The sequence below is a fragment of the Macrotis lagotis genome, chromosome 5, assembly GCF_037893015.1.
Source record: "Macrotis lagotis isolate mMagLag1 chromosome 5, bilby.v1.9.chrom.fasta, whole genome shotgun sequence".
Classification (NCBI taxonomy): domain Eukaryota; kingdom Metazoa; phylum Chordata; class Mammalia; order Peramelemorphia; family Peramelidae; genus Macrotis; species Macrotis lagotis.
The window spans coordinates 223527793-223542991 of record NC_133662.1 but is presented as its reverse complement, the minus strand read 5'-3'; the positions used below and the strand labels follow the sequence as shown (position 1 = coordinate 223542991).

The window sequence follows — 15199 nt, the reverse complement described above, 5'->3', positions numbered from 1 at the left end:
ATAGTCTATATTCAAATAATTTTAGTTCTGAAGACAGATAATATGCTTCATTATTAGTCCTACAGGATTATCTTAGATCATTGTGTCGCTGAGAATAGCTAAGTCATTCACAGTTCTCCATATAACAATATTGCTGTTACTATGTAGAATGCTCTCCTTGTTCTATTCACCTTATTATGCATCAATTCATGCAAGTCTTTCCAGATTTTACTGAAATCATTCTCTCATCATTTCTTATAGCACAATAATATTCCATTACAATCATAAAGCACAGCTTATTTAGCCATTCCCCAATTGATGAACATCTCTTTGATTTCCACTTCTTAAGTACTACAAAAAATTGCTATAAATGTTTTTAATAAATGAGTCTTTTCATAAGAGATACTTGAAGCAAGAAATTATTATGTGAAATCAGAACTCTGAAACGATGTAAAATAATTCAATATGGAAGCTGTATTATTTCTAAAGAACTTAGTAATATGAGGAATAGATTAAGACTACTAAATCAAACAGAGAAATTCAGAAGTGTCACTGATTTTCCCTGAACTACCAAAAAAAAAAAAAACCTATTGCACATGGAAATAGTCACAGATGTTGGTAGCCACTGACCATACCTCAGTCTTCAGGCAAACTGCAAGGGAGCCACTTCTCCAATGCATGTGACAGTATACGATCTAGAATTCCGTGTCTTTCCATTATCTGCCTTATGAATGTGTGTTTTTGTAAGTGTATATGATAGGTTTCTTTCTTGAATTGTAGCAGGGAAACTAGGTCTTGTCTTTGATATTCTAGGAGAGTTGAATTTCTTTCAGGGAATAAACTTTTCTGTGTTTAACTCTGTAGGGAAAAGGGCTTAACTCAATTTATGAAGTATCTGTGGCCACAGACAAGAGTCAATCTGAAGCTACTTTAGTGAATTCATGTTTGAGAGTGCATTGTTGCCCTACATGTTGCTATCAGTACAAGAAATAACTGTAGATAGCATGGTACTCTTGCAAAAACAGATCAAGCACATTCATATAGACAGAAAACATATTTTTAGCATAGAGTCATTAATGTAATTATATACTATAAAAGACACTGGGTTGATCAGTACCAATCTCTTATATTTATTTGAGACAACTTGGAAAAATGACTAATATGAAAATGTTTTACATAATTGAATATGTGATAGAAGGAGAGAGGGATAGAATTTGAAACTCAAAACTTTAAATAAAAATGTTTTAAAATTAAAGAAAAAAGAAACCCCCCCCCCCAGAGCAGCTGCTGCCCACAACTTGGATATCGATATCTTTGATTTACAGTGCATGAAGAGATCAAAGAAGAAAAGGATAAGGATGACATTCCTGAAAAGGTAACAAATTGTTTTGGATTTTAAAAAAAATACATGGTATGGGAAGTACTCAAGAATTCATTTCAAGTAAATCTAATTAAAATTGAGACTGCCAATTTCATAGAGGGTGAGCAGGGAAGAGGGGTTTAATTATGTCTTTATCTTGATAAATGAAATTAAAATTTATGAAAATAAGTTCATTCTACCTTATATTTAAGAAAATTTATATTATAATGACATTCTTAGAATGAACAAAGAATTAATCATGTTAAATTTCAAGGGAGGGTTTCTTAATTTTTTTCCCCACAAAATTGTATGATGGCCTTCCATTTCACTTTTGGCACCTATGTGATGTGGTACAGGGGATAAAGACCTGGAGCTAGAGTCAGGAATATCTTAATTCAAATTCAGTCTTGGAAACCTATTGGCTATATGATACTGGGCAAGTCTCTTAACCTCTGTCTGCCTCCATTTCTTCAAATGTCAAATGGAGAAAAATAATATCATTTACCTCCCAGGGTTGTTTGGAGGATCAAATGAGATAATATTTGCATAGTCTTTTGCAAAATTTTAAAGTGAAATAATATTATTATTTTGAAATGTGATAATACTCTGTTGCAAAAAAAGAATGATCTTTATTAATTTTCTCAAGATCCTATCTTAATTCTATGATATTCAAATTATGCACTTATGAATTATCTACTAAGAATCATTGAGAGACCAACAAACAAAAGCAGTGATCAGATGGACAGAACTAATGATAGAGAAAAAAGTGCAGAAATGTTTGAATAGGGACTAATTTTAGAAGTAATTATTTCATTAGTGGATATTTTTGATGGTGACTTTTGCTTCCCTACAATATTTTGTGATGTTGTACCTAGCCTTGAAGTCAGGAATGCTTAGATTCAGGTTCCTTCTTTGACATATTTGAGCAAATCATTTAACTTCTTGATATCCCAGACAACTTTATAAGTTCTGATGATGATGATGATGTTTATCCTTCATTCTTGAAAAAGAACATGACATCAAGGAGGTGCTATCATAACAAGCACATGAATTGGATTTGAGTGAGAGGGGGCTGTGCTAAATCGCCAACCTCACTTTCTCCTCCAGAGCCATCTGGATCCAGTGGCCAGATATGAATCAGGAATGGAGATGATCCTGCATGTAAGGCCATCAGGGTGAAGTGACTTGCCCAAGATCACACAGCTAGTAAGAGGCAAATGTCTGAGACTGGATTCAAACTTCCATCCTCCTGACTCCAAGGCCAGTGCTCTAATCACGGCACCACTTAGTTGTTCTAGAACAGTTGCTGATCTACAGTGGTAAAGAGAGTTTCTTCTCTAAGAGCTCCTTGTACCACTGAAATACTCATAGGTTTAGATCAAAGCAAAGTATAACCTCTTAAGTACAGGGACTTGGGAATCAATACTCAATTCACAAAGTGTTCCTGAATCTGAATGGTTTACAATATTACAAATAAAAGATGTGAAAAGCTGTGGACACATATAGAATGAAGTGAGCAGAATTAGGAAAAAATCATATATATTATGGCAGTAGTATAAACAAAAATAAAAGAATTAAAATGGAGTCAAACTGTCATTTTTTGACTAATACTGATCTTTGAAAAGAAATGTGGAATTGTGCCATCCCCCCCTTTACTTTGGAAAGAGGGAAGACAGTATACTTTATTGGTTGTATTTTTAACTGTTTTTCTTTGTCATTTAATGTTCTTTTCTTCAAGAAGAAATGTAGAAATGTGCCACCTTCCTTTCCATTACATATTTACTCTGTTGACTTTATTTAACTGTTTTATTTCACTGGATGGTAGCTAAGAATGGGGTAAATCTATAAATAATTTTATATACACAACAAAAGGAATTACAAAATGTTAATTTTAAAAATGTCTCCCAGGAGGTGAGAAATTGCTCTCTTATTTGTAAAGGGAGCAAATGAAACTAACTGAAAAACTTGTACCCATAGCATAAAACACATTAAAGTGGAAATTCTAAATAGAAGAACCCAGATACCAAAGAATCAGGTTTTGTCATTTGATCCAGAGAAGAAAATGGCAAACCACTCCTATATCTTTGCCAAAAAAAACCAAAAAAACAAAAAAACAGGGTAATGAAGAGTTGAACACAACTGAAATGGCTGAACACCAAAATTACTATGCATTACTATTCTGCATTGTTCACACATATTCAGCACAGTTTCTGTCATAAGATAAAGGGTTAATTTTTGCTAGTGGAAGGCCCATGTCCCCCTCTAGACAGTGTGGCTTGGCATCTTCACAAACACCTGCCTACCATATAGCCATGTCGGACTAAAGCTGGCTCAAAGTGAGTTCAGAAAACCTGCCTGTAATTGCTTACAGGACTCTGAAGAGGATAACCTAACAATAAAAATATTTAGATTATGTTGCCCATAAAAAAAGTCAAAGGCTCAGTCTCTCTGGCAATATTCCTCCTAAAATGTTGCCATATGGATTTATACATATGCAGATCTACACAATTAGGTTGAGTGCACATGATATTTTAGCAGGTCGGTCAAACCCCAGACTATTCCATTGAGTCTAAAGCAATTTAATGCTGAAATTCTGGTTTTGTTCCGGTAATTTTTTAAGAAACCAAAGAAGATCATCATAGAAGCAGATTTGGAAGACATAAAAAAGACTCAGCAACGCTCTTTGATGGAATGGAGTTTTATTGAACATTTTAAACCACAAGTCCTCCTGCAGGTATTTATAAGCTGTGATTCTCCAAGAGACAGTCAGATAGGTCTGATGGGAGGAAGACTCAGAGAATGAATAGTGTGATACAGAATGGTTCATTTCTAGGTCACTAGCACAAATCCCATTCAGATCAATAGTGGTCAATCGACAAAACTACACTGATAACTCGTTCTGCTGCAAAATGCATTTCTGTCCTGATTGCACATTAAAGGGAAATTGGGTTTCGTTTTGGTATTTTTGTGGGGGGGTTTTCACTCCTCCAAAATGTGTGAAACATATTTTTCAAAGAGAATTTGTTGATTTGAGACCTAGAGACAGTTTTGTGTAGTGGACAGGTGAGTTACAATTAGCAATTTATGGGTCCGGGTCAATGGATACCTAATATATCCCGTATTAGTGGTTCTCTTCTTCAGGAAGGAAGCCAAAAGGGCTTTTCCCATACAAGTAGAGACTTGGATATTGAAAGGCCATGGTGGGGGAAGAAAACAGCAAGAGCCCAAGCTAGGTAGGAGCTCATCTACGATGTGACCACTGAGGAAAGCAAACACTCATTTGCTAGTTTCTTATTTTAACTGTTTGTGACTTAAAGTTAATTATTATTTAACTTTAACTAGTTATTCCTGACAACCAATTATTTTAACTGATTTTTTACTTCAATTATTGTCTTAGATAATTATTTTAATTGTTCCTTACTTAATTATTATTTAACTAATTACTCTAAGTACTACTTACTCTTATTTATTATTTAGCTTTAATTATTCTTGACTTAACTAATTATTCTTATGTTAAGTATTTTTTTGATAAGCCAATGTTATCAAATCAGTTTGGGCTGCTTTGGAACTAAAAATGCTTCCTCTCTAAATTTTGGGTGTTCTGACCTTGTAGTTAAGATTATCATGGGGGGGGGGGGGGGGAATGGGACCAAGAATTAGAATCAAGAATCTGATTTATCAGTCTTATTTTTTTTTAATCCTGAAGACATTACTAACTAGCTATCTGTGTATCCTTAGAAAAGTCACTTTCCCTCTGGGTACTTTATTTTTTTTTTTATTAGTAAAATGAAGTGACTGGATATGATGTCTAAGGTCTCTTCTAGCTCTGATGTTATGTGATCATTTTTAAGAGAGGGAGTAAAACATGACCAACTGCACAAGTTTTCAGGAGATAAAGACATTGTGAGTTCTGGTCCAGCTTGATTGACATATACTTCATCAGTTAGTCCTGTTTAACCCCAAATTTAACATGCTGTAAAAACCATGCTTTCTGATATAATTTACTTGTTACTCTCCCTGTAAATCAAAAAGAATACTGAGTCCATTATACAGTACCAAGGATACTCCCCTATGACTTTTAGATTTATTTTAACAATTAAAAATATCAGAGGCAGGTAAGTGGCAAAGCAAGCAGAGCACCGGGCCTAGAGTCAGGAGGATCTGAGTTCAAATCTGGCCTCAGACAGTTAATATGGCCTAGCTGTGTGATCTTGGGCAAGTCACTTGACCCCATTTCCTTGCAAAAAACAGAAATAAATGTATAAGATATAGATATCTGGGATGAATATGCTAAAGATTCACAATATCCCCAAATTCTTTGTTTGCATAGATATGAAAGAAAAGTTACATTCATCACAGAAGAAAAATTGTAAGCAAATCAAACTATGAGTTCATCCACTTTTAGTCTCATGGGAACTACCATGAATGTCCAATGAGTTGAACACCCCTATCACAATAACAGCAACAACTATTAAGTTTATTGTTGACACTTAGTTTACATAGCACTTTGCTAGGGGTATTACAAAATTAATCGAAGAGGTAGGTCCTGCCCTACCAGAGCTTAAAGGTTCCATAGAACTAATTGCTTTTAACCTTCATTTCTTTCTTCTGGCTGGGTGGTCAATAGCAAAGTATTTCTTTTATATCACTTTATCTTCTATACTGTGTTCTACATCATGTCTGAGCAAGGAATCAGGTTTATGTATTTCCATGGAAGTTTATAGCATTAGCCTGCAGTGATAGATTACCCTTTCTATATGATCCATTTCTCTCAAAAAAAGATGCCCTTCTGCTGCCTCATTCCATGCTGTGTCTCATCCTATCATATCTCAGCAACACCTAGAAGCTTACAATTACCTCACTCAATGAAGAATCAAATTCACTGTGTTTCTTAAGCAATACTTTTCTTATTGGTTTATAGACATCTAAGGATATAAATTTGACTTCTACTTCCCTTTTCAGATATTTTCTCCTGCAAATTGCCATGTTCCTCCACTGCAATTCTTTTTATATCATACTTGTTGCACTCCATGACATCTGTTAATCTGGAAATTTTTCTCCTCCCCCCCTCCAATTCAACTCTAAAGCCCTCTTTTATCAGATCTGTAAATCCTCAGGGAAATACTTTCTTCCTAGTTATCATTAGATGCAGTCTGAATGTTAAGTTCAGAAAGCCAAATCCTGCTCTCTGACACCATTTTCTTAGCCAGCTGTTCACTTCCAATATCCTCCTTTTTCTTCTAAAGTCCCCACCTTCAATTTGAAGTAGTGATGAAAACACCACCTGTGCCTCCAAGTAATTCAGTTTCCTGTCCAGCACGTTGTAATCTCTAGAGATTGTTTCCAGATTTTTTTTCTGGCTATATCAGTCATCCCCACATAAATCACCAAGAATAGGTAGTGATCATCAGATTTGACAAGTTTCAGGAGGCTTTCCATCACACATTATGGATAGGTGCCCAGGAGGGAGACAGTACAATAACTCAATGGCCCAAATTGGGTGGGGGGACATTCATTTACTTTTACATTCTGCAGTAAAGAATTATTGACACCACAATGGAGTTTTTACTTTGCATATCCAACCCCGGGATTTCTACCTGACTGATAATACTTTTGAATCCTGCTGATCATTTCATGGGTTGAGAAAATGGCTGCTTTCTTAGAAGTTACAGATCCACACTCTAGTGGTAACTCACTTGGAACAAAACTTGAAGGGAACAGTTCATCCCTTTACTCTCTTTGCTTCATTCTTCTTCTATCCATTCTCATGATTGGGGACTGGTTTAGATGCCATTTAGCCTTTTCAGAGTTATATCCATCTTGATTTTGTCCTTGGACCATATTTTCTTTTTTTTTTTTAGTGTTTTTTTTCAAGGCAATGAGGTTAAGTGGCTTGCCCAAGATCACACAGCTAGGTAATTATTAAATGTCTGAGACTGGAATCAAACTCATGTCCTCCTGACTCCAGGGCCAGTGCTCTATCCACTGCGCCACTTAGCCACCCCAAAGTTTTTAATTAGTACCTGCTTCAATATATTGCTCCAACCAGCTTCAATATATAGTTGTTTTGTTTGGTTTTTTGGGTGTTTTTTAGTTTTTGCAAGGCAATGGAGTTAAGTGGCTTGCCCAAGGCCACATAGCTAGGTCATTATTAAGTGTCTGAGGTCAGATTTGAACTCAGGTGCTCCTGACTCCAGGGCCGGCGCTCTCTCCACTGTGCCACCTAGCCACCCCTTGGATCATATTTTTATTCTGTTAAGGAGCTCTTCATCCTCTCAGTGATTGGTAGGGACACTAGTTTACATATACATAGAAATCTCATATATAATATATAATAGATATTAAGTGACCTACCCAAAGTTATATATAGTCTATGTATATGTAAGTATATATGTATATACTTTTCATTATATGAAAACTCATTATAATGAATTATTCAATTCAATATTGTTACATGTTCATACATATAATATTATATACATATTATTATACCATATAACACATAACATATAATTATACCATATATACCTAATATTAGATGTATATTATATACCTGTTAATATGCATCTATTAAGGTATATATAGTATAATTATATGTTATGTGTGAGAACATTCAAGCACAAACATGTGTTGTATGCATATGTAAATATATGTGTGTGTGTGTATGTGTTGAGGCCATGACATCATTACTTTAGGGAACACATCAGAGGTAGCTCCCTCTACTAATTCAGATCAGTAGTTTCAATTCAACTTCTAGTCTTAGAGAGGTATAACAATAACAAAGATAAGAGTAATGATGGCTAGCTTTCATATAGCACTTTAAAATTCACAAAGTGCTTTGCTAATATATTCTCATTATATCCTCTGAATGACCCTGGGAGTTAAGGTCTACTATTATCCCCATTTTGCCACTGAGGAAACTGAGGCACAGAGATTAAGTGACTTGTCCAGGGTCACATAGCTAATAAATAACTGAGGCAAGATTTGAACTGATATCCTAATGATTCTAAGTCAGCCCTATCAATCATGCCACCCAGCTCACTGTTATGATATTAGAGAATGAGTATTCTCTCTGGACTCAGAAGCTCTAGAAAATGTTCATTCTCTGACACTTCCCTTGTATAAATAACCTTTGGCATGTCACTTAATGTCACTGAGTCCTCAGTTTCCTTATTTGTAAAATAAGGGATTGGATTTGATGATATGTGAGGTTTCTATTAGCTCTAGAGAAATCATGTTGTCAAGTAAAGCAAAAACAGTTAAGTCACTGTCCAAGGTCACATAGCCTTTATGTATCAAACGTGGGAGGTGTAGGTAAGTCTTCCTGATTCCAAGGCCAACTCTCTAAGACCCTGTCATACTATCTCTCTCACTTAACCTGCAAGTTACAGGTTTATTATTTCCAGGACAAAACAAAATACTTATCTTCAAGGTCACCAGAATGTCCTTTTTCATAGAAGGGGCAAAGGATCCTAGAATTTATAACTAGAAGGACCAAAGAAATGTAGTCAGGGAATCAGAGTTTTAAAAAAACTAGCTTCAGAATGTATCTAATCCAACCTGTATAGGAAAAAGAAACTCTTCCACCATGTTCCCAACTAATGCTGTTCCATTCACTGGAGGACTCCCAAGGTAGCACATTCTTCTGAAGGACAGCTGTCATTAGACAGGACCTTTACTGACATCCAGTGGAACTCTACCTAAGCTGTTTTGTTCTCAAAGGTCAAGAATCAATCTATGACCTTTTCTACACTAGAGAATAAGGCTATCATCCCTGCTAAGTCTTCTCCCAGTTGCCTAGAGATAGCTAGTAAAAAGAACGCCAGACCTGAAGTCAGAAACACCTGAGTTCAAATGAGACCTCAAATATTTATTGACTGGGTGATCCTGGGAAAGTTACTTCCTCTACCCATTTGCCTCAGTTTCCTCATTTGTAATATAAGGATGATAATAGCACCTATCATCAAGGGCATTTGTAAGTATCAAGTAATATAATAGTTTTAATAATAATAATTATAAGTATTTCTAATTAGCACATAGTAGGTCCCTAATAAATGTTTGTTTCCTTCTTTGGGGGGCAAAAAAATCCTGCCTGTTATTATTGCTTTGCTTTTTTCCCAACTAATTCTGCCAATCACTTAATTATCACCCTAGTAACCTTCTGTGGATCTAGTCCAGTTAGTCAATGACTTTCCTAAAACATCCCTCTCAAGACAGTGTTCTGATCAGAGATGTAAACTATATATAGGACTAATACATCCTTCGTTCTGAACACAATGCTGCTCTTAATGTAACCTAAAATCCTATTGCTTTTAAGGCTTATGTCACACTGTTGATTAATAACAAGTTTTCAGGTTGCCAAAAATTCCCCCCACATATTTTTTCACATGAACTGCTTTATGTAATACTTGAGTAATTGATTTTTGAGTCCAGAAATACAATTTTGAATTTATATTCACACTCCAGTGTGCCTGCCTATACTATGAGACTCTTGCCCAGATCCTCCCACAAAAATCACTCAACCAGTGGCACATGCCCACAAATTGGAGAGTTTTCTCATATTCTCCTCCTATGTCACACCTAACAATAGAGAAAATAAGCTGTCCGTTGGTTATCCCTCATTCTCACAATATGATGCAGTTTATCTTTGTTTTTTCTGGTCATGTTTCTGGTCAGTGTTTCTTCAATGACATCTTTAACCTTTATGTGTATCCCTTTTAAGCTGCATATCCTTGGAACTAGTCAATTATTCTAATCTATTGAAATCTATTGAAAATCTGAATTTGTCATCCAACATCTCAACTGTTCCTTGTGTTTTATATCATATGCAGATTTGATAAGCATGCCAATGATGCCTCCATTCAATAAAAGTCATACACCACAGAGTACCATGGACAGACCCTTAGGCACTTCATAAATCTCCCTCCAACTTACATCTGCCCATTAATGAATATTCTCTGAATTGTCCATCATTCAGCCATTTTAAAATCTATTTATTGTCACTGAAACCATCTAACTCATACCTCTCATTTTACATAAAAATGAGGACCAAAGAAATTAGGTGATCTGCCTGCAGTCACAAAAGGAAGAATAAGGTCCTCTGACTTGAAACTCAGTTCTCTTTCCACTAAATCAGACTATCTTTTTTTACCAGTATAAAAATCTTACCTTCTTTTTTAGCCCTATAAAGACAACTCTAGACATTCTCCCCAAGACAATCTCCCTTTCTGCTTGTTTTCTGGGTTGCCCTGGATTCTTGTGGTCCCATTCTACTTATTCTTCCTTCTACCACCTCAGACTTAAGAGTAAATATTACATAATTGATTTTGATTATCCTTTCCCTGATCCTCTTGCTCTTTTCTTAACTTAGCCAGGTATAGGAGATCAATAAAAATATAAGCCCTACTAATGACTATTAAAAATATCACTGCCAGTATTCTCTGCTCTCTGCCAAGATGTCTCCTTGGAGACTTCCTACTTCCTTTGTCTGTTCTATTAACTTCTACAAACAGCTGCCTCTTCTGATGCCCCTCTTCTGCCCTTGGCCAAAGATCTATTCTCATTGTTCCTTTGCTACATAAGGGTTTCAAAATGTAGTTATCCATTTATTTTTATTTGCAGGTTCTTCAAGAGGCAAGCCAGGAATTTAGATGCATTGATTCCTATTATCATACTCAAGACAACTCTTTGCTTTTAGTTTTTCACAATCCTATGAATATACAACGACTAAGTTCTGAAAAATGGGAAATTGCTCTCCATTCTAATGTTGGATTCAGGTAATTGTTTATTTGTTGTGCTTTTTCCTTAACCTGAAATAAGCATTTGAACTCCAAAGAAACACCTCTCTGGGATTCAACACAACCCCTGAAATGGATAAGCAGTTTAGCTGACTGACTGAATATTTCATTTTTATAATTAATATTAATTTAAATATGCTTGCTTAGACCCAAATAGATTAAAGATTTAAGGAATGTTATGATGAGGCTAAAAAGCAAGATCTTTATTTTGATTTTGATTTTTTAATTTTTAATTTATTTTAAATGCAAAAAGCAAGGCAAAAAAGGAACATTTTCATCAACACAGCAAACCATAGAGAATTTCCATTTTAGACTGCATATTTTTTGAAAAACTATGTAATAAATAATATACATCATTTTCAAAACTACTCAGATTTTGTTTCCTTTTCTTTTGTTCTCTGCTGTGTAATTCTTTCTATCTCCCTTTCTCTTTCACCTTAGAGAAGATTATATTTAAATATACTCACACACATATATGTATATAAAGGTATAAATATACACATACACATATATGTAAGACTATACCATAAATAGTTCTAGTAAAAGTTTATTTTCTGGAGTTGGAAAGTATCTTCCTTCATAAGTGCAAGTCTTTTCATGTTTTTCTAAACTCAACTAGCTTATTGGTTTTTCGTATGTTATTTTATATTATTTTATTTCATTCCAAATACATGCAAATGTAGTTTTAAACATTCATCATTTTGTAAACTTATGAGTTCCACATTTTTCTATCACCCTCTCTTCCCTTCCTCCTTCCCATGGCAATGAGTAATCTGATATAGGTTATACATGCATAATCTTGTTCAACATATTTTCATATTATCCATTTTGTGAAAGAAGAGAACTAAAGGAAGGAAAAACATGTAGCTCATCATTTCTTATAACATATTTTAATATTTGTATAGCTTCAAATAGAACTCAAGAAAATAGAATTTCAAAGACAGACGTTCTAGCCAGATTTTTGATCTCTAGGATTCAATTACCATTAGTTTCCCAGTCTTGCTTAGTTCTTCTTGAAAACTGGGAAATATGTTATCATTTTTATAAAAGATCTGACCTCAGGGGATGAAGCACTGGCACTCAAGTCAAAGGATCGGATTTCAAACTTCTGATACTATTTTAAAGATTTTGTGTGACCTTGATCAAAATTGCTTCAACTTCTGAGCTTTTTTCTCATTCTTTGATCTTTCTATAATCCTATGATATGTAGATTAAAAAATATTGGAAAAATATTAAATAAAAATACCACCTTTGCCTGCCCAACAGTGTCAAGCTAATCAATGTTCTACTTTTGGACATTTAAAGCCTTTCACATCTTGGAAGTGATTGCTAAGAAGTAATACCTAGGAAGTCAAACTTGACTCTGGGCATTAAACTCTCTTGTTCAATTTGCTTGTTGCCTCTTCTTGGTATATTTGTGTACAGATATCTAAAATGATTTTCATTGTTAACTTTTTCTTGGATTTCCCCTCCTTCCCCAGGAACTATTTGGAACTTGTAGCTGACTCTATTCAAGAATGGATCATACAGGAAGAAGCTAAATATCAGGAAAAGAAAATGGCTGATGAAATAGCTCTTGCCCTGACAAAAATGGATGAATCTTTATCTCCCACAAAATCTCTTCTTTCTCTAAAAAAATGTAAAAGTAGATATTTATTTCCATTTTAACCAAACCTGAATTCTCAGGCATTTGTCTCTGTTTCATATGGTTTCCAGGCATGATATAATAATGAAACTCCTCTTTTTGGAATTTAAATTTCTGGACAATCTTATTCCAGTCAGCATTCCAAGACTTATTTCACATTATTCCCTCTTCATGACTTCCACAATACAGCCAAGCAAGTCTACTTACTGCTCCTTTAACATGATTTTCCATCCTTCAGGTCTGCCTAAGCTGTTCACCATAAGAGGAATGTACATCATACCTCAATTCCAAGTCTTATCATTTCTAGCTTCATTCAGGTTTCAGTTTAAGTGCTTTCTCCTACCTGAGGACTTTCCTGTTTCCCCAAGTGGTCACTACTCTCTTCTTTCCCTTTCTACTCCTTCTCTTCCTTCTCCTCCTCAAATTATATTGTATATTCTAATTGTCTGATATAAATATTGTATCATCTCTTCTATCTCCTTGTCCTATAAACCCCATGAAGATAGGACTGCTTCATTTTGTCTTTGTAATCAAAAAACCTAAATCATTACCCAGGACAAAATAAATACTAGATAGAGACAGACAGACAACTAAATAGAGCAGATATTATGAATTAGAGGGCAGAGTGAATGCTATTGAAGTAAAGGAAATATTGGACAAAGAAATATATTTTATAGTTATTAATCTGTACCTTCTGTCCTAACCCCTCCCCATCCCATTGATCAAGCTATAAGGTGAGGTCAATGAACTTTTAGTAAAGTACCTTGCCCCTCTCTCCTCAACAAAAGACAAGCCCCTATCAGTGAAACAATAAATCCCTACCTGAAGAGATTGAGCTATCACCCCTCTCTGTATATCCATAATTACCTAATCTCCGCTAACTAAGCTACCCCCATGTCTCTCTATTCCTCAAAAGCTCAGCTCACTCCTCAGTTGAGATGCTTGTCCTCTTTTGGAGGAGTTCGCTCTTGGGAGCATCATCCCCCAAATAATCATGTCCCTGTGTACTTCTCTACAACTTATTTTGACTATTACTTATGCTTGCTTGGCTTCCTGTAAAGGCAGCCCACTCTGGGGGAGTATGATCATCCAAATAACCTTCACACTCTTTCCTTGCTCCTAGCTGTTCTTGGTGATCTTAGAAGCCCATCTTGTGGCTGTTTTTCTTTACTTAACTTCGTTACTTCTACTGAAACTCTCTATGTTGCTGCTTCTCCAAAAAACCTAACCTATGAACTTTTTGTAGTAGGCCGTGAACTTTTGCAGTTACCTGTGAACTAAAGTTTAAGCATTTTCTTAACTGTCCTGAGTCAGAGAGCCTGGTAAATTCACCAAACAAATCCATATCTATTCTTAAGCCCCATCCCCAAAGTCTAGTCTTCCAGCTTCACTATTGCTACATTTGCAAATTGAAGGATTATAATGTGGAGGAAAGATGGGATTGATTTTACTTGACCCCAGATTTTACTTGACCCCCTAGAACCAATGGTCCTAGGAGCTGCAGAGAGGCAGATGTCAGTTCAACATAAAAAAAAGTTTCCCTAAAGTAGGACGGATTACCCCATAAGGCAGTGAGTTCCTCATCAGAAACATTAAAATGTAGTCTGGGTCTAACAGATGACCATTTGGGAGAAATTTATGTTTCAAGTTGGTCTAGATCACTTGTGTGTACCCTATCACTTTTAAAATTTGATGATTCTGTTGCCATTGATGAACTTAGTCCTTTTGCTCCAAATCACCTCCTCCTGACTTTCCTGACCACCCTTTATTTAGTCTCCCAAACTCAAAACCTTGACATTGTCTTGGATTTCTACCTTGCCTTCAATCCCCCTTGTCCAATCAATTGCAAATCCTTTCAATTCTACTTCCATGGTATCTTTTCCTTCTAAGAGAAATAATTCTTTCTCTCATATCAATATCCAATTATTGAATTAGGACTAAAGTGTTTTCCTTTTCTGTTTCTTCATTCAGAAATCAGTCCTTGCAGAATAGGGCTGATAATGAGATTGGATTTAGGATTCTCCTCCATCTTCTTTAAACTCCACCAAACTGGGAAAACTCAGATCTGATCAAAAGATAAAGAAATTCTAATTTAAGTGAATGGGTAGATTCTGTCTCATTGTCTAGATTGTCCTAGACTGAGGTGAGATAATATCTTTGTTCAAAACTAAATGATTGGGGTCATATCCCACAGTCCCTCATTAGAATAAGTCCACCTCTCATTATGTTAACCAATCAGAATTAATATCTACCTTCAGGATCCATCTACTCTTCCAAGGACATAGAAGAGTTGAGTGGGTTCCATGAGGGGTCTTTAGTATGTGAGAGACAGTCAAATGGCCATCTTTTTTATTAATTATCCACTAGCAATAATTAATAAAATGATTAATTATCTAGAAATCATGTCTCTCAAATTTT

At 35.3% G+C, this 15199-nt stretch overlaps 1 protein-coding gene across 3 annotated transcripts in view; it reads left to right on the top strand.

Moving 5' to 3' along the window:
• SPAG17 (sperm associated antigen 17) overlaps window positions 1-15199 on the top strand; it is a 248143-nt gene that overhangs the window by 137766 nt on the left and 95178 nt on the right. For all 3 annotated transcript variants that reach the window (XM_074188555.1, XM_074188556.1, XM_074188557.1), the window contains exons 16-19: window positions 1305-1354; window positions 3960-4073; window positions 10961-11115; window positions 12618-12775. In XM_074188555.1, coding sequence (XP_074044656.1) covers window positions 1305-1354; window positions 3960-4073; window positions 10961-11115; window positions 12618-12775 — 477 coding nt within the window. The remainder of the gene's footprint in view (window positions 1-1304; window positions 1355-3959; window positions 4074-10960; window positions 11116-12617; window positions 12776-15199) is intronic.